This window comes from Cynocephalus volans, chromosome 11, assembly GCF_027409185.1.
Source record: "Cynocephalus volans isolate mCynVol1 chromosome 11, mCynVol1.pri, whole genome shotgun sequence".
Classification (NCBI taxonomy): Eukaryota; Metazoa; Chordata; class Mammalia; order Dermoptera; family Cynocephalidae; genus Cynocephalus; species Cynocephalus volans.
The window spans coordinates 125,942,767-125,963,733 of record NC_084470.1 but is presented as its reverse complement, the minus strand read 5'-3'; the positions used below and the strand labels follow the sequence as shown (position 1 = coordinate 125,963,733).

Below are 20,967 nucleotides of genomic sequence, written 5' to 3'. Positions count from 1 at the left end.
TGTTTTGCATGTTATGTACATGCAGTAGTACTTTTTAGAAACCTACATTAGATGTGGTTGTCTTAACTATAATTGGAGGTCTAAGTGGAATGGAATATCATTTGGATGATTACAGAATCTCTGTGAAATCAGCTAACACTTCCCCCTAGGTAGCACTCATGCTCTTATTAAAAGTACATTCTTTCCACATACTTCTTCTTGCATAGTTAAATAGAAATCCTTCCATGATATACTAAACCCTAAAATAAGCTGGTGCTTCCCCTGAGCTGCCAAGGAGAATGTTCGCTCTGGGAATTTGCAGAGTCCCCCTGCTGCTCTGGTGTGCCGCAGAGAGAAGGCGCAAACCCTGGCAGGAAAACCCAGAGCAGGATATTATGCACAGTAGGGGCTTTCCAACCCAGCTGTTCCAAGCCCTGTAGGGTCAAATTAATGGGGAAATCCAAAATGACAGCAAATTTGCCATCAGTTCATATGGCTCCCTGCCAGAGAGGTTGCTGGTCAGACATCTACACATGTGGTAGGTATTTAATAGATTTTAAAAATAGGTATAGGGGGAAAAAATGCATTTTAAGCAGAAATTGAGAATGTACTAAATATGCAGCAATAATGAATGAGCAAGTAAACAGAGAAAGAAGGAAAGAGAAAGTAAAAGAAGGAAAGAAAGGTAGGCTAGTAGAAAAGTAAACACACCCTAAAACAAAGGCAATTATAATTATTTTATTTCCTAATTATGTAAGATTTTAGTTTTCTTCCTAATTAAGAAAAAATAAAGGAAATTCACATGTTAAAAAAAACTATACTGGTATTGCACTGGCGTAAATGTTATTCTGTGATCCAGTGGAATTTAAGTCGGTGCATTATTTATGCAAATTAGTTAAGAGAAAGTAATCTTGGATATTGGTATGTTTTCCAAGCATACTTTTCACAGTCACTGCATTATTTCTAGAAGCATCTTTCCTTACACAGGGGTTCCCTGTCTGCTCTTGCTTCCTCTAGCTCCTTGATGTATGCCCCCTTCCAATTTGGTTTGGCAGTCCTGAAGCTGTGCATGTGTATGGGTGATTAGAAGTACTATGTGGGAATTTTCTGTGGCCAGCTCGCAGGTGGTGTTATTTCCTGTGCTAGACTTCCCACTCACTCGTAGCTGGGCTCACACTTGACCTGTTTGGGAAAGGGACAGGTCTGTACGAAGGCAGAGGCCACACACCCTCTTGACTGCCTGTAGTCCAGCAACCAGCAAAGGCTTGCAGTGTGGGAGGGAACCCGTGGCTGTGCACTGGTTCAGTTGATGGTGATAATCACCAGCCCTCGTGAGTCACCACAAACCAATGGGGATGATACTCAAGAGCTAGAGGGATCCCTCACCTCTGGTGGTCCCCAAGCTGCCCACCACTTGAAAGTAGATAAGCTGATCGTGAACGGCATTATGAGAATTACATCAGAACACTTAGGAAGGATCTGATCCGAGATGACGGTTCAGGAAGCTGCTTTGTTCACAGGCTGATGTCCAGTTTGTGTTGACTGTTATCTCACCCACACACTCCCTCTTCTGGCATCCGCCTTCGTGGTTAGAAGCTCTTTCAGAAGCTCAAAACGATGGCTTTACTTTATTGCATATCCCAGCCTCCAGAGAGACCCCCTTTGTAGCCTGGGCTTTAGGAATATCTATGTTCATAACTCTGGGAACAAGATTCAACAGAGCTTCAGGAGGCTGGGAGGAAGTACAGCTTGTGAGCTATATCCCTCATCCTGCTGCCACCGAAACCTCAGTCTCCCAATAATAAAATGCAAGGTGCAGTGAAAGAGATAGGGGGGCAAAACATTAGAATCCAGTGGACCTGGGTTCAAATCCCAGTTCTTCCACCAACTAATGCGTAAGTGGAATAATAATAATAATCATATTAGTATTAGCAACACTACTGAGTTGTCAAGCATTAAATGAGATAGCGCCAACATAGTCACTGAAATGTTCGCTGCTGATATTATTAGCTGATAGACAATTCATAATAAACATGAAAGCTGCATACTTTACAAACCGAAAATGCGTCAACAGCCGTTGCAAGGTAGTATATATTTCCGTGCATCAAAATGACTTCCTTTCCACTGTGACTTTTTGTTTTTATCAGAGAAATAAAAACTGTTCTTGATTAGTTATCACTTGGATGATCAGGAATTTGTTTGCTTTGAAATAGTGTTGGAAAAGATAAACAGTCGCTGTGTTCACCTCCCACGATGTAAGATTTATGCACTTTTCTTGTATTTAAAATGTGTGTGTGTGTGTGTGTGTGTGTGTGTGGCTGGCTGGTACAGGGATCGAACCCTGGACCTTGGTGTTTTTTAGGCATTTTCTTAAAGAAACATTTCTGGATCTGAATGAGATATTTATAGAGTTTAAAATAACACTCAAAAGATATAGTTTTCACCTATTAATTATGCAATACACTTGGAGAAAGACAGTCAAGCATCTCAAGAATCTTTTTTTATTGGTTATGAATATTCATGAGATACAAAGCTGATGGTCACCTCTCGTGCCCACAATGTGAGGGCCAGATTCATACTGGCAGCATACCCATTACCACAAATTGCATTTGTACCCCGCGTCCCCCACCCAATTATCCCCAACCTCCCTCTCCCTTCCCCTTTCCCCACAACTCCACTTTGTAGCCCAAGGAATGTTCTGTCCCTCTGCAAGTCCAAGGCACCACTGTGGTCTGTCTTTCCTTCCTTCTTTCTCTCTTAGCTCCCACATATGAGTGAGCACATGCGGTATTTATCCCTCTGTGCTTTGCTTGTTTCACTCAACATAAGTTTCTCCAGGCTCATCCATGTTGTTGCAAATGGGAGAATTTCATTCTTTTTTATGGCAGAGTAGCATTCCATGGTGTATATATACCACAGTCTCCTTATCCAGTCCTCCGTCGATGGACATTTAGGTTCGTTCCATATCTTGGCTATTGTAAACAGAGCTGTGATGAACATGGGAGTGAAGAATCATTTTTTAACAGTGTGTTTAATGCCTTGGAAGAAGTGTTTATTTTTAAATTTGGGAAATGGAAGCTCCTTTGTTTCTTCACGACCGAGAATAACCACATCACAGTTTGCTCCTGGAAGAACCTCACATAGAAGGAGACGGTCACAAGTCACCACTGACTTTGATCACTGACACATCAACTGCCAGTGTGCTGTTTGTGGTATATTTCACTAGGTTGGAACTTAAAAAGCTATCACTTAAGGACGATGCTGAATCCACAGATAATTCGAAAGTCAGATTTTAAACAGTTATTTAAATCCTCTTCTTCACAAGATGAGAACTTTATTACCAACTGCAACTTGGATAACCATGAGTGGTCCCAGGCTGCCCTTGAACTTGATGTGGGTATGTTTGCTGAGCCACCATGGGGCTCATGTGAAAAGTATTTGGTGCATTGTCTTATGTTCTGAATGAGACAGTAATGGTTCCGTAGGACAAACTCGATAGAGGGTTTCCTTGTGGGGGGACGTGGGAGTGGGTGGGAACGTTAGTGAACCTGTGCCCGACCTCCCTCAGGGAAAGCACAGAAAGTGGTCAGAGCAGCTCAGAGTATTAATACTGTTCCTGATGTCTAAAAAGAGCTGCTCTCTGTTATTATAAGCTGACTGACACCTTGCACTCAGGAAACACCATGTCTGATCTTCCCTTTAGAACAGCTCTGGATTAGAAGTTGGACTAGAGGGTGGAGATATTTCTTGTTCAATAAAATCATAAGAGCAGGAGGGTGAAATATTTAATGGTACTTTATGGGCCGGACATTGTCCTACCTTTTGGTAATTATTGTTAAAACACACTTAAAAGATGAGGAAACTGAGCCTTCGAGCAGTTTCCTCATTTCAAGGTACCATGGCCAGTGCAGTGTTTATAATTTAAAATCACTCCTTTTCATTTTTCTGAGCTGTGGAAATGCAGTTATCAGTAATTCCCCTAAATAATCAAGAGCTGACTATAATAAAACTGTGAAGACATAAACATAAATTAATGATATCTGGTTGTGAAAGTTTATGGTGACCACACGTTCTTAGTTTCCTTCTTATACAAGGCTTAGAATTGAGCATGGCATTTATAAAACCGATTGATCAGATGTAAGATATTTTACTATCACTGTCTTAGTAAAATCTACAATTATACTAGGAAAACAAAAACAAAAACAGGATAGCTTCCTTTGCAAAATGTTTCTAAAGTTCTCAGATTAATCTTTCCTGTTATTTTCTTTGCCACATGGTTGCACGAATACAAAACAAATTTTCTGTCTTTCACATACAAATACATACCCCTGAGCAATTGGATGAATTATTAATTTACGTCCAAAAAATGGATAGGTTTTTGGCTTTAATGATCTTGTTAGGTAACCAGTTTCCCTTCCTCTTGACTTCTCTGCCCCAAAGACCCTCTCTTTTCTTTTTTGCCAAATGATTCAGAATAAGTATTGGCCCACTGAATGATTTTTTTTCTCCTTCATTTCAACCTCTGATCTTACTGAGGAGCATTTTAATAAGCTAAAGGAAATGATGTAATAATAAGTCACAAGTATATCTAGCTCTTAAAGGGTAGCTTTATTTTAACTCTACAAGCTAATACAACCTCAGATATTTAGAACGGATGTATATAATAAGAGTTCTCATCGGCATAAAGTTGCAAGAATTTTACTGATTGTAATGTGTTACTTTTTAGCACAAATGGAAACCTTATACAAAGTGCAATAAATCTCACTAATTCAGAACATTTCAACTTGGCAACAAAAACCTGGATATTTATGTGCTTAAAGAAATGCAATTTTAGTGATCCCTCAGCCCTATGCTTTCTCTAAAGTAATGTAATTATCTAAGTGGGGTACAATTAAGAGGGGGTTGGGAATATAAGATGCAGTGTTAAATTACCTAGTTCTCCTTCCAGTCATTGTGTGTCTCTTTCTTAGAAAAGATAGCAATATCAGACCTGCCAGAAGTGTTGGCAAAAGTGAGATAAAATAGATAAGAGCTTTGGTAAAATTTCAAAGAACTAAGCAAATATAAAATATTATTCTCAGACATTTTACAAAGTACCTTTTAATGGTCTTTAACATTTAAAAATTGGCTTTTAAAATAGGTGAAATTCCCTGAATTTCTGATTCTGCTACTGGTTTACGTAGGATTTACTTTTCATGAGTTACATACTCAGAGTTTGAAACAGAAAGGTGTTCATCAAAAATAAAACCCAAATACAATGTCTAAAGTAGCATAGAGTTCAAGTTGCTGAGACTTAATTAATGAACCATCAACAAACACTACAGAACATTAATGGTGCTGTTTTCTATATTCTATATTCCTTGCTGCTTGTAAGGCGAAATGTCCTATCCTGTTATTTATTCTTATGTTGGCTTGACCATAGTGTGTTTTATTCTTTTAAAAAGATTCATACCTATTGTTTCAAACATCAGGTTGTTATATTCATATCTTGGTTTCCAATTTCTGTTGAAATGAGCAAGACCAGAACTGAGATCCAGGGACGTGGTGGTTCTCCAGCTGTTTCACTCTGCTCACATCTAACCACACCCCGATAGGAGGTATAAAGCCAGCTCCTTGCAAAGACGTCCCCCGAGAGCCACCTCACCCAGAGGAGTTGGGGTTGGGTGGGTGCACAGCAGGACCATGAAGATCAATCTGTGTCCTCCTGACACTACCTGGTCCTGCCTGTTTTAGCTTTGCTGCCAGAGGACTAAGTTCAGGAAAACTTTTTATGAAGTTTCTGTCCAATCAACTACTGACATTGAGGTATGAGTAATACAAATCATACAAAATAAACTGATTACTTTATAGAGATTGTTGGATGCCTTTATTCAACATTTTCATTTTGAAAATATTTTTTAAAAAGAGTGCTCTGCTGTTCTTTAGTTGCATGTAAACTTCTCCCCAGGGCACCCATCTCATGCATGTCCCTGTTCTGCCTGAGCTGGTATCCCTTGCTACCCTCTAAAACCTAGAGGATAGAAAACAGCAGGCTCTAACCAGCCTTCTGTGGGGAACAAAGCCTAAAAACAGGAAGCTGCTCCCGGCAATCCAAACTACACCGTGGCCCACGGACTAACATGAGTACTTTAAAAGAAAAGGATTTATTTAAAATGCTGAATTATGAAGGAGTATTGATTGTGTGGGTAGAAATATCTAGACGACTACATCTTTTGTCTTCTAGACTAACCTTATAATATGAAGAAGCATTTTAAGTCAACTGTTTATTCTGAATATGCATCTTGTCTGCTGTGTGTACATTTATATTCTCAAATCTGACCTTTTTTTCTCTCAGAAATAACATCCCAGAAAATCAGAGATCTGTGAGTACCAGCAACACTGAGGAAGTTGAGCTGGGGCTCTTAGCCACACTCACACAAAATAATATTTTAATTGGCTGAGCTAATATTTGATCCAAGTTCATAAAAGTTTGAAATCAAATAATTAAATGCATGTACGGTCTTCATCCCAAAGACGATAAAAATGCCTTTAAGCTAATATTTTTTAACAAGAACTGTTGGACAGGGCTCTCTTGTAAATTTTATCATACCTGAGGCAGTTTCCCCCAGTCGATGAGCTGGAAAGCTGAATTTATCCTGAGGCAAACCAGACATCTAGCACAGGCTAAATTCAACAACCGGAGCTTAAATTTGGCTTAATATATCCCCACTTGGATCTGCCTGTTTAATTCTCTTTCATATGATAACGTTGGTCTATTCATAGTCTTGACTTGCCACCTGAACAAACCAAACCTCATATCTTATTCTAAGAGAATAAGAAAACTTGGCAAAAATCACAAAAGTTCCTGAATGGAAATCAAATGAGAACTTACGGCTCAAAAACTGTTTCCCAATGTGACTACAAGAGTGGGGTGAAGAGCTTTTCTCCCAGGGAGGGCTGCTTTTTATGAATGTTGATGTTTCATATTCTGTAGCGACAGATGGTCTCTATAGCAGGATAAGGACTATGACCCACAGGACCAGTCAGGGCAGCTGCAATTCTGAGTTTTATGCTTGAAAGGCTATTTTGCCAAACACTGTAAGTATTTGGCTTTATTATTATGTCTGTTTTACATATAACTTTATTTGAAGTCTAGAGAGACACCAGGAAACTGCCCCATCTATGCCCCTTTAAATTCTGTTTCCTGACTCAAAACATTCAGTTGACTCTCAGCCTGAGACCTTATTTTTATCCTTTGTTCTCCATGCATTTTAATGTAGTTTTTGCTATAATTTGATCTGTAGAAGTTGCTATAACACGATCTGTTTTGTGGTCTTAAAAGCCCTTCAGTATAGCCTTTCTTCCTTATTTTTATCCCTAAGGATTGTGAGAAACAAATTGTAAATTTGTACATCGAGGGAAGATAGAGATGCTCTATCCCAGCTGATGCGGTCGGTCCCTGAGGTGGGCCCTGGAAAGGTTTTCCTAAAAAAATCAGATTATCACTTCACAAGACCACACATATCAAGTGTTTTTCCTCCTATTCATTGAACTCAATTTCTTCCATTTTGGATCAAATTACACTTTTTCTAGACATAAATGATAGGAAGTACATTCTGCTGTTATATTTGAAATTGTTTATGAACTTAACAAGGTGAGAAACTTTAAAACTATTTGAGTCTGATAGCTGGGGCTGTGGGCACATGGAAAGTGCTCACTATCTCTTTTTCAAATTAATTTATAAATGCTTTATATTCATGGGAGCTTAATACAAATTAGCAAATTCAATGATACATGCGTTTGGTGTCTTATGTGTGTGATGCTATACTTGTGCCATGTAGGAAGTAAGAAACATAAAACAGGCTCTCTGCCTTCCAAGAGAATAGAAGCTAGTGGCGGGGGCAAGGCATAACCTAGTGACGGGATCAAGAAAAGCTTGACCGGGAGGATGGGATTCAAAGTATTTGGAAGATCCTCCAGACACGTACAAGGAGGAAGACTGGTATATGAAATAAACAAAAATACCTTCTTTCATTCAACGAATGTGAAATGGATTCCCACTTTGTCTAGGCACCATGCTAGGTCTGGGGGAGGGTGACAGTTAACAGGGTGGACATATCCTTGTCCTCACAATTGATGGCGAAATGACCATATAATACCCAATGCCCTGAGTGATGGGCAAATGGAACGTGCTATAGAATCACAGCAGAGAGGGGTTCAAGGAGGCTTCCTGGAGGTAATGGTGTCTGTGCTGAGGCCTGGGGGTTAGTAGGAGTTAATCAAAGGTTAGAGGAAGAGTGTCCTAGGCAGGGGGGCCAGCACTGACCCAGGCACATTCAAAGCACTGAAGGAGGTTGGTGGGTGGGGTGAAATAAGACTGGAGAGATTGAGCTAAGTCTCAGAAATTTTGAGTTTGAGATGCCCCCAGCCATCCTGGTAGAGATGTTCAGTGAGCAGTTGTGTATATAGAACCCAATAAAGCCATATTCTGCAGTCTTCATTATGGGTCATTGGGTGAGCTGGTGAAGGTCTTGCACATAAGTAAAGTAAAATGTTCTGCACATAGAAAAGTCCAAAGGATTCAAGGAAAATAGGCAGGCTTGGCACGATAATCAAAGCACCCGGCCAAAATTCCTGTTTGAATCTGTTTCCCAAGAAAGCACAATACATAATGGAGTTTGTGCTTTTCGCTTGCTGTTATGAAACAATTCTATGTGAAACAAAAATAAAGTCTGCCATGAATTTTATGTGGAAGAATAGCAGCATGTCAAAAGCAAAAAAAGAAAGAAGCAAAGAAGAAAAAAGAGAAGATTTGGGGTTTAGGATAATCAGTATTTAATCAGGAAATTTATTGACGTATTTATTGAGGATCGTCTCTGTGCTGAGCTCTGACTCGGTGCTAGAGGTACCTGTCTCTGGCTTCACAGCTTTGGTTCTAGTGGGGGTGTCAGGCAGTTTTAAAAATTAGACACATATACGTATAGTGCAACATCAGTCAAAAACAAACAGTAATACGAATACATAGTTTCGGGATACAAGGGAAGAGAAACACAAAATTCTAGATTGTGGTCATCTCTGCGACATCAGGAATTTGTTCATGGGAGGGAGACACGGCTAGCCTGAAGGGTGCTGGGGACGTTCTCGTTTTTCAGATGAGTGGTAGATTCATGGGTGTTCATTATATTATGTTTAAAGCTTCATATACACTTTTTATTTTTTTTAATTATGTTAAAATACATATCACATAATATTTACCATTTTAAACATTTTTTTGTTAGGTTTTAAAATTTATATGGCAATTTTATTTTCTTCATCTTTTTTGGGGTTTTTTTTGTCGTTGTTGTTAATAGACTTTATTGTTTAGAGCAGTTTTAGGGTCACAGCAAAATTGACTGGAAGGCACAGAGATTTCCCATTTCCCCCCATGATCAACATTCCACAGCAGAGTGAAACATTTGTTAGAACTGACGGACCTGCACTGATACATCATTATCACCCAAAGCCCATCGTTCACATTAGGACTGCTCCTGGTGTTGTACGTTCGGTGGGTTTGGACGAATGTATAATGATATGTCTCCACCATCATAGTACCATACACAGTAGTTGCACTGCCCTAGAAATTCTCTGGGTTCCACCTATTTATCCCTCCCTCCGCCCACCCACTGGCCACCACTGAACTTTTTATTGTCTCCATAGTTTTGCCCTTTCCAGAATATCATATACTTGAAATCATACAGTACGTAGCCTTTTCAAACTCACTTCCTTCACTTAGTAATATGCATTTAAGGTTCCTCCCTGTTTTTTTCATGGCTCAATAGTTAATTTCTTTTCTTTTTTTTTCTTTTTTTGGCAAGGGGGCAACTGGCCAGTATGGGTATCCGAACCCTTAACCTTGTTATAATACCGTGCTCCTGTCAACTGAGCTAACAGGACAGCCCCCTAAATGTAGACTCTGATTAACTCAGTCTAGGGTAGGGCTCAAGATTTTGTATTTCTTGTGTTTTTTGTTGTTTGTTTTGTGGCTGGCCACAAGGATTAAACCCTGGAACTTGGTGTCAACCGCACCACACTCTAACCAGCCAGCCTTCATTTCTTTTTAGTGTTGAATAATATTTTATTGTCTGAATGTGCCACAGTTTTTACTTACACATTCACCTACTGAAGGACGTCTTGGTTGCTTACACTTTTTGGCTATTGTGAATAATGCTGCAATGAACATGAGTGTACAGACATCTCTTTCATACATTACATATATTTTTAAAGAAATGTTTAAAGAAAAATAAGGCAGGACGAGGAGACAGCATGATTTGGGAGTGATGCAAAGGCTTCTCTGAGGGAGGCAACGAGTGAAGTGAGGAAGTGAGTCCTACACAATAAGGGAAGAACTATCCAGAATGAGAGAACAGCAGGTGTCAAGGTCCTGAGGCAGCAACAAGTTTGGCATATTGAGGAAGCAGCAAGAAAGACCAGTGCATCTATACAGAAGTGAGTGAGGCAAAGAAATGTGCCTCATAGGGTTTAACTATGATAAGGAGTTTCAGTTTTATTCTGAGAAGGAAATATATGTAAATACATGAAATATTGTTTCATTCACAGCATTTAGGTAATGCCATGTGTACTCAATTCTGTATTCTGTGTACTCACAGGGAAGATGTCTGACATGTCATAGCACACTGGAGCTAGCCTGGAAACTTCTTCAAGCTTCATATTTGTACATTGCAGAGCTACATCGTTCTCTGTAAAACAGTGGACTACTTTCATGTAAATGACTTCAGTTGCCGTTTTCCTATGGCACATTGTGTCTAATCGTAGCTGTATACTAAGCAAAGTTTGAAATAACTTGTAATTCAGATCAAAAACCATCTTGGAGAATTGAAGTGACATTGAGACAATTAAGTAAAAAAGCAGGTGATGGGTTGACAGGGTGTATGTAGAGCAATGCATGCACCTGTTTGTTAGCAACAAAATACAGTGTCTTCCTTTCAAAACTTTGATTCATAATCACACAGTTGTAGACTATTAAGGCTTTGGGTGACAACAGAGATTTTCAAGTCCACCCCTTGCTATTCACAGATAAGGAAACTTGAAGCCCAAAGTAGTGAAACATGCCCATGACTTCACAGTTTAGATAGACAGAACTAAGACTAAAAATCAAGTCAGTGAGAATATTCTTTCCCACTGAGTTCTCTGCTGCCTTTGGGGACTGCATGTTTTGACCACAAAACTGACGAAAGGATAAGCACCACTGCAGGTGACATTCTTTATGCAACAATATTTCCTATGCCCTGTCTTTTCTGGGCACTATGCTAGGCACTGGATTAGAAGCATTTTGTGCAGAGTGGCTGGTATGTCTTGGGGAAATTTGGGCCTCAAAATCTTTAACTGAAATTTAAGACTTGATTATGTTTTCTTGAATATTCTTTGTGAATGGAAATGAAATAAGCTTGCAAGTAGTCAACTCTGCCTTCCATTAATTTTGGAAATTTGCAAGACTGGAGATTCTGTTTTGTCCATGAAACTTCATGGAGGGGAAAATTGTGATCAGATTGCTGTTTAAGAAGATCACCTTCCAGCTGTGTACTGGAGGCAAACAAAATGTTCAAATTTTATTTGTAGAAGTTTAAGAAAAACAAAGCCTTGTGAGTATACAATACTTGTGCACTTTTAAACGTTGACTCATATTTAAGGTATTATTTTACTTTTAAGTGGTCCTAAGAAATGGAGTTATTTCACCTATTTTGTAGCTGGAAAAACAGGATCAGAGGGATTGAGTGACTTGTTCAACAGAGCTGGTCATTGAGACTACACAGATTAGACCACCATTTCCTTCGAACATTGGTATTGTACCACAAGAGGAAGTGGTCTTCAAACTTTTCAACCAGTGGAACCCTTTATTTGTAACCCCATACATAAAAAAGGCAAAAGTAGAGAAACTCTTATTTCTTAGACCTGCACCTATATCGTTCAAATGGAAAGGGCTGGAGTGGGGATTGCCCAGAGACATCCCCACTAAGATACCCTTTGACACTAGACCATGCTTAGTCTCATCTGTGACTACTATTATAATAATGATCTGTAAATTTAAGATGTTAAAGTTCCTTCAAAATCATCAAAGATCAAGGTGTATTACATGCTATTATAAATGTCAATAGTATATAATTTCATTCAAATTCCGTGGAAACTTTTTATTGACATATCCCTTTAGAAACAGAACTATTTGATTAACCAGCATGCCCCATTCTCCACCTCCAGCAGGTGACAGAAACTTGCAGGCTGACAGGGTGACCAAAAGTTCTAGGACATGGCAGCCATGGGCCTTGCAGGGTTCAGGTTCCAGCTCTGCCAGAGGGAAGTTTTGTGGTGGGAGATTTAAGGGCTTTGGAGTGAGACAGTCTTATTCATAAACTCAGAGCTGCTGCATGCTAGTGTTGAAATCCTAGACAAGTTACTCAACCCCTCTAAGACTCAGTTTTTTCATCTGGAAAATGGGAATAATTAGACCTTCCACATAAAATTCTTGAGGATTCAATGAGAAAACATACATATATATATACTTGGCATATAGACTGGTGCTTGGTAAAAGTTAGTTCCTCCCGCATTTGCTGGGTCTTACTAACATTGAGAACTTGGATGAGTCATTTAATCTCTGAGTCTTAATTTCATGGTACCTGTGATACCACCTCTAGACAGAATCCTTTACAAGTTAGCCTTCTCCAGAATCCAAGTCCTAGGCTTCTTCTGTTCTCTCACTACACATTCTATCTCACTCCTGGGCTTTCACTCATCACCTGTCCATTGATGAGTCCCAAATCTAGACCACCTGCCCACACCTCTCTGCTGAGGTCTAGACCTTTATTTTCTGGCCATCTCCTGGACATCTCCACCCAGTGTCCCATGTGCTCCTTAAATTCAGTATGGCCATACCTAGACTCCTTAAATATTGCTCCTTAAATCTCTTCCTCCTCTTGCTTTAGTGATGGCCACCATCTTCCTCCTTTAACAGACGCCTACAAGCCATCCACAACCATCTTTCTCTCCTACTTTCTATTACTCTAAGGTCAACACACCTTGTTGCATCAACCATCTGATGACTTTCCAGTCCATCCCCAACCCCATGGCTGCCATATTTCTCACCTGTATTCCTGCAACGGCCTCCTGACCAGTCTCCCTTCATGAGCCTGCTTCCTTCTTACCTTCCTGCACACCAGTCCCTTCTCCACACTTCTGGCGGAGTGCTCTTTCTAAATCAGAAAGCTGACCATTTCCTTCTTTCCTAAAACCTTTCAGTGTTTCTGCATCACTTCTAGAACAAAATCCAGACTGTCTGACGTGCAACACTCTTCACAGTCTTAAACCTCATGGCCCCTCCGTATCTCATCCACCTGCTCTCCTTCCATGTAGCTTGAGCTGCTTAAAGTGTTCCAGGGACCTCTCTGTTCTCCCCTTCTCTGGGGCTTTATACATGGAACACTGTCTCCCAGAACACGTTTTCTTCTATGTGTTGCTTGGCTCACTCTGACTCATCTTTTAAAACTCCTCAGGTGTCATCTCTCCCGGAAACTCTTCTTGTCCCTGAGTCCAAGGTTAGGTGCCCATCCTATGTGGCCCCAAGGCACCCCACTGCTTATCTGTATCACATTAAATAAGTTACTCGACACAGAGACTGTGTCCTTTATTCCTGTATCTTCAACACCTGGCTCAGGGCTGTCAGACTTGAATGAATGAATGAATTTATACATTGTGTATACATGAAGGTATAAATCAATAAATAAAGCATGTTAGAATACTTTATAAACTACAAAGCACTGATTACTCCTAAGGGCTTGTTATTTCTAGGTACATAATTGGTATCTTTGCTTTATGTCAACGTTTTAGCACACAGCTCCTGCCAAAGGTGGCATTTTCTTGTTACTTATTTGTATACAAAGGCACTAAATTGTATGTTCTGGTTGGTAAAAATAGCTCTTGGGTTAGGAAGCGTACGAGGGATATTCAAAAAGTTCGTGGAAATATTTGTATTATTTTTTAATTTCATTTCTCCATGAGCTTTTTGAAGTAGCCACATGTGTGTGTGTGTGTGTGTGTGTGTACACACACCTACGTTATTATAAGGGACTTATAGAAATGAGTTTAAAATCTTGGGTTTTAGGTTTTGCTAGAAACTGGGGATAGAATCTAATCTTAGGTATCAGCACCAAAGCTATCCTGCCCGTCCGCCCCAACCAGACCCGACCTGTTGTTTTTTGGTGGCTGGCTGGTACAGGGATCGAACCCTGGACCCTGGTGCTATGTGCACCACACACTAACCAACTGAGCTAACCATCCAGCCCCCAACCTCTTTTTTAAGCAAACTTTGTTCATATGAAGAGCTAACACGTTGCTCTCCAACCTCCAAAAGTTCTTACAAAATTATTCATATAAATTATTCAAATTTAGCCCTTTAAAAAATAATTTTAAAAATTAATCCCTAACAGAAAATTCTCATTTTCTTTCTCCTTTTCTGGCTCATCAAAGGAAAAAGCCTTCTGGAAGCAGGTTGTGTAACAATCTACAAATCATCATCTCTCCAAAAGCCTCAAGGAAAAGAAATATTCTCTAGGTGCAACATAGTACCTCTTCTTCCCACCTTTATGTCTTTTTAAAAATGAGATTTTTTCCCCCACCTGTGGAAGATTAACAAAGCTAATTATCTTCTCAGCAAAAGACAACACACTCCGTTTCAGCACACTGATGCCCCCCCCCAGTCCCCTTGCTCAGTCAAAGACCCATCTCAGAAAAAGTGTGTTAAACAGGGAGGTTTACAGTCTGCGCCGCTGTGGCAGTTACCAGGGAGGCAGGGATAAGTCGTCTTCATCTTCACAGAGAGCCCGAATGCTGTGTCTGAAAAGTCAGCGCTGTAATATATTCAAGAAGACCTAAGGGTTTACTTTCCAATGAGGATGGAAAAAATCTGAGCACCCCACTGTGAGCTTATCCTAATGCTGCTTCATATAAAAGTTGGTAATTAGTCCCTGAGTGAATAAAGTAGAATAGATGATAAGAGATTGATACTTAGAGGAGAAGCACAAAATGCTCTTGCCAGTCATCAAAATTTAAAGGCGATCGAGAAAGGGTTGGGGATGCCTCTGTTTACATATACAATTTCCAACTCAGAATTTGTAATGATAGGGTTCATTAACTAGTGTTTTTAAATTGTATTAAAATGAAGCATATATAAATTTCAAAGGAGCACACAGAGTGCCAAATGCAGGAGACTTTGACATCCGGCATAAAATGCCACAGAAGAGCTGGTGGGAATTTGGTCTCAACATCAGTCTCTCTTCCTCCAGCTGGGGGCCTCTTGCTAAAATCCAGATGTGGTGCCATGCTATATATGGGTACCAAACAGCCAATCTCAAAAACATACATTTCTGAGAACTTCATAACATGTAATTATTTGTCCAAATTTTTTTCTTATGTAATTTAATATCAACTCATTTGTGAATTTCTGGTGTTACAGTCTCCTGCTATGGATGAGTTAAGACTCCCAAGTAGGCCAACTGTCATTCATTCATTAATGTGGAATAGGGCTTGACTTATAGAAAGAACATCCCAGAGAAAATGGTTAAGATTTTCAATTTCTGTTTAAATGGAATTCAAGTTTAAATTTTCATGAAAGGGCATTAATTTGCATAAAAACTAATTCCATGAGTATTGCGGGAACACGCTTAAGCTTCTGGAATCTTCCTAAAAAGTAAAAATGAGGGTAATTCAAAAGTTTGTGGAAAATTGAATTAACAGATAATATGAATCCTTCCATGGACTTTTTGAAGACCCCTTGTACAAGTGAACCACATAAAAGGGAGAAAATTCCAAGTCTGGAAGGTGATATCCTCTTTATTTTAGCATTTACCTTTTCCATGGTTTTTAGGTCCTTGTGGACTATCTCCACTACAGTGGAAAAAACAAGGTCTAGCTGTCAGGCTCAGAGACTCAGGATCCCTAGGACGGATTCCAACCCAAATGAGAATTTAGGCACATTTCCCTTAAAGAAAAACTGGCCAGTGAAAATCTTCGTTTGCAAAACATGCAAATTAAGACTTGATTATTCAGATCACAAAAGTATTCACCATAGGATTGTTTAAATAGAAAACACTGTTACATTTAAAATATTTTATTTCAAGGAGAGATCTATTGTATACTTAAATTTTTAAAAATGAGTTTCTAATTAGAAAAAGAAAGGCTTATAAGATAATGTAACAGTGCATTTCACAATTATATTAATCTTGAACAAATACACCAACAATGTGAAACAAACAAACACTAACTGGTGTATTCTCCAGGGATGTCGTGACTAACGTGCAGTCCTGCCCCTGAGGAGTTTACAGTCTACACAGGGAAAGGGACAGTTAAACAGACGCCACACAGAGGCCGATGGCAGATCAATGAGCCAGCAACTACTTGGCCAATAAATGAGAGTAGGTTAAGCAAAATGTGTTCTTTTTTTCCTTACCATTTTTTAACCTTATAGCTTAAATATCAGGATCATTGCCACCTGACAGACCCAGAGACAAAGTAGACATTCAGTAAGTAAGTAACATTGGGGCAATTAGCAGCATAAATTTTGTTATATTTAATGATACATTCATTAAAATAGCTTAATGGGATAATAAATTCGGTCGTGTGAATTCACCTCTGATGAGCTTTAGGGAAAAGAATTGAGGGACTGGCCAGTTAGCTCACTCACTCGGTAGAACGTGGTGCTGATAGCACCAAGGTCAAGGGTTCGGATCCCCGTGCCAGCCAGCCAAAAAAAAAAAAAAAAAAATTGTGTATTTGACTAAAGTATGGGAAACCTGTATATTTTCCTGCCAGAAAGAAAACTGCATATATTTTCAAACTTTCGGGAGAAAGGTGCCAATTTGAGCCAGTATTCATAGAAATTATCCACTGACTGCTGATAGAAGATTTTATATTGACCATTCTGTAGTAATAGTAAGTGAATAAACCAGATGTGTGATCTATCCTTTGTTCTATGTTTGTTAGTAGTGTTTTTCTTTTTTCTTTTTTTCCTTAATGTAATGGCATAATACATCACAGAATGTTAAACCTAGTTCTCAAAAAAAGGATGTTTCAAAAGCAATGTTCTAAAAAGACTGTTTTTCATTTATCTTACACTTTGCACTGTGCAAATTCCTACATCCTGCCTGTTAATCTCTATGACTATTGTTAGCTTCTCTTGCTCTTGAGACTTTCACCATAGCATAAGGTAATACTGTTTCAAACATTTTTTATAGTTTGTTTAAATCACTGTAACACAACATTGATGGAGATTTTTCTGTCACGTACAACATATTGAAGGTATTTCTGATTGTTTACATTTTGTGATTTTGAATCAAGCTTAACTCTGGATTCACAGCCATATTTATAAGTAATTTAATTTTTTAAAAAATATTTCAAATAATATAGGTGGAAAATGCTTTATTAACTGTAAAATATTAAGTGAACACCAACTTGGCAGACATGTAAATAACCACGAGAAGATGCAGAGCTCTAAATAGTGTAGCGTTTGTCTGTTTGTAGGGCTCATTAATAAATAATCGAATATGTTTGAGCCTCACATCTCACATTAAATAGATGTGGTATCCAACTCTTACACAACATATCTGTTTCAGTACTAATTCCTCACTGTTTTTAATTTGGATCAGAGACTTGGCGATAAAAGGGGGGAGCATGTTTAATGCAAAGTTGTGGCCCAAGTGCAAACACTGAAATCATCCTGAACACATTTTAACAGCAAATGTAAGGCAATCTTATTGTAAAACCACTTAGAAATAACCAAATGGACATGGATATGTGTATAAGCCAAGTTTAATAGTATACAGTGCCAAAAATACTGGATGTGAGTTGCTATAGTAACCATTAACTGAGCTTAGTATGTTTAACATTTTACTCACAGCATTACATGGCTTTTTTCAGAATCTCATTCTTAATCTATTTTTGTCCAATTAGAAAATAAAGGGGGGGAAGGTGGCTGCGTCTGTTTACTTTCTGAACCTGGGTGTATGTAAACATACACACATATCTGTATATTTTTTCCAGGGGCTTCTATATACACATTGTATAAAAGTTGTACAGTTAGCATAAATAAACTCCAGAAGAGAAATTCAAACACACCCTTTTCCCTTGCCCATTGTCTGTGTGTGCGTTTGTATGTCTGTCTTTTTTGATTCTGTGTTTCTCTTATTCAATATTTATAAGGACCTCTGGGGCAGATGTCTTAAAACAACTGGATGATCACCAGCAGTTAGGCAGAATGAATTGCCTGGGTCCATACTCTGTATATGAGTGACCCAGGACCAGAAGAAAGAAAGAAAGCAAAATACCTGACTTTAGAAACCACATTCAGGTTAAAGGGCACTGACCATCCCGGCTTGTATTCTGCCTAAAGGACAAGGCTTTCATTTGATAAAGATCATTAGTCACCAAGATATATATTTTAGAGAGTTCCCAGTAGCGAATATTCCATTGGCAGTCACTGGAGTGTACCAGATGGTTCATTAGCATAGGCTAGACAAGTCAAAGGCTTTCAGAATCATTTAGAAAATGTCAAACAGAAACAAGAACCCTGTCACTTTTTATTAGAATTAACTACATCATACCCTGGACACAGATTTCACCTTGGGTCAGAAAAATTAATACAGAATTATATGAATTGTGTAATATACTGGGTTAAGATAGGTCTTTCTCTAGGGACTCATTTGCTGGCAATATATTATGATCCTTCTACTTTAGGAATCCTCAAACCTTTCCTTTTGTAAGATATGAAAAGAGTTGACCTTGCTCAAAATCCATCGGTGTCTAATTGATTTGAGGTATATGCAGAATTTCAACAAGACATTCTTCTAAAGCTCTTTTGTGATCATTTTCCCAGGAAGCTTGGTGAGTGGGGCTTACTGAATATTCAGCAGTATATAAAGTATGCTTTATGTCAAGAGAAAAATACATCCATTAATTGAACACACTGCTTTAGTAAACAGAAATGAAAATGCCAATGAAATGTTGTTGCTTTTCTTCTTTTTTTTTAAATGCAGATGTCAAAAACCTTGAGAACTTCCAGCTGGTAGAAGGTGTCCAAGAACAAGTTAATGCCGCCCTGCTGGACTACACAATGTGCAACTACCCTCAGCAAACAGAGAAATTTGGGCAGCTACTTCTTCGACTACCCGAAATCCGGGCCATCAGCATGCAGGCTGAAGAATACCTCTACTACAAGCACCTGAACGGCGATGTGCCCTATAATAACCTTCTCATTGAAATGTTGCATGCAAAAAGAGCATAAGTTACAACCCCTGGGAGCTTGGCTTTCAAAACAAAAAGAGATTTGGGGGGGAGGGGGAGAGGGAAGAAAAACAGGAAGAAAAAAAAAAATACTCTGAACTGCTCCAAGGAACACTAATTAAAAACTTGGTTTAAAGATGTTGAATTTAGAAAGGCATAATAATCAAATACTTAATAGCAAATAAATGATGTATCAGGGTATTTGTATTGCAAACTGTGAATCAAAGGCTTCACATCCCCAAAGGATTCCATGTAAAAGATATCGTAATGGAGTGGATTGAACCCACAGATGGATACCAACACTATATCAGAAGAAAAATGGACAGAACATTTCTTGTATATTGAAACTGATCTCCGCTATGAAGAAATTTAGGAACCAATCTGTTATTAATTAGGCTTACACAGTGGGGGATTCGAACTTACAGAATTCCTCCATGGTAAAGCTGAACTGAAACATTCTCAAGAATGCATCAGCTGTACCTACAATAGCCCTTTCCTCTTCCTTTGAAGGGCCCAGTACCTTCTGCCCTGGGATCACAGAATCTGAACTAAGGACCTGTGTTCAGCCACACTCAGTAGTAGCTCCACCAAATCATGAAAAGCCTAATTTTGAATGTCTGTGTCTTAGACCTGCAAACAGCTAATAAGAACAGTCTATTAATATGTTAGCTCACCATTTTAAATATGTTCTGAAGTTTGTTTTGTCATGCGTTCATGATGTTAAAAAGAAAAGCAGGCAGTATCCCTCTTCTATCTTATATAGACATTAATTAATATTAAGGGAAATGACTACAAACTTTTAAAGCAAGTGCTTGATAGCTTAAGCAAGTTAAACCTAATTTCTGCTACTGTTGCTGAAATGTGGCTTTAGCATTGTTGGGTTTCATAAAAATTTCTGGCCAATAGGCTTATTAGGAAACATTTGTCTTTTTAGTCATCACAGTTTGTAGTTCATTTAAAAATAAAACATTAAACATATTTTGCTGGGGTGTCAAATGTAGTTGAAAACAAAATTGAAGCATGTTAAGCTACGCAAAAAGAAAAGCAAAAATGAGCTGATAAATTGATCGGCTCAAGGTGCATTCTTATCGAATTGAATGTCCCCTACTTAAACTTGGGATGGAAACGGTGATTTTTAAATATGGCCTGGAAAGACACTAAAGTAATTCAGTCTTCCCCAAAGGGGAAAAGAAGAGAGTGATACAGACCTTTCTGAGTCGTAGACCAAAGTCGGCTGTAGAACAAATATTGGAGAAAAGAGAATTGCTAACTCTCCAAATGACACTATCAGTATTATTGACATGTGACATCACAGGTATGAGAGTCTTGCCTTATTTCACAATTCTAAAAGGTAGCTGTGCAGATATAGATCAACATTTGTTTAAAATAAAGTATTAATACTTTAAAGTCAAATCAAATATAGTGTTTACATTCTTTAGGTCCTGGGGGGGTGGGAGGAACTGTGATATTACAAAAATAGCAAAAGCAGTAATTTCCTTAATGTTATTTTTCTGATTGGTAATTATTTTTAACAGTACTTAATTATTGTATGTCGTGAGACACTAAAATCAAAAACAGAAATCTCATTTAGACTTTAATTTTTTGAGATTATCAGCAGCACAATCACTTGTAGAAACTGTAAAAAAAATAAATAAAAGTATCTCCTAGTCCCTTAATTTTTTCATGTTT

The 20,967-nt window shown here is 38.6% G+C and overlaps 1 protein-coding gene across 2 annotated transcripts in view; it reads left to right on the top strand.

Moving 5' to 3' along the window:
• Positions 1 to 19,279, top strand: part of NR5A2 (nuclear receptor subfamily 5 group A member 2) — a 119,178-nt gene extending 99,899 nt beyond the window's left edge. For both annotated transcript variants that reach the window (XM_063115127.1, XM_063115126.1), the window contains one exon: positions 19,032 to 19,279. In XM_063115127.1, coding sequence (XP_062971197.1) covers positions 19,032 to 19,279 — 248 coding nt within the window. The remainder of the gene's footprint in view (positions 1 to 19,031) is intronic.
• The last annotated feature ends 1,688 nt before the right edge of the window (positions 19,280 to 20,967 follow it).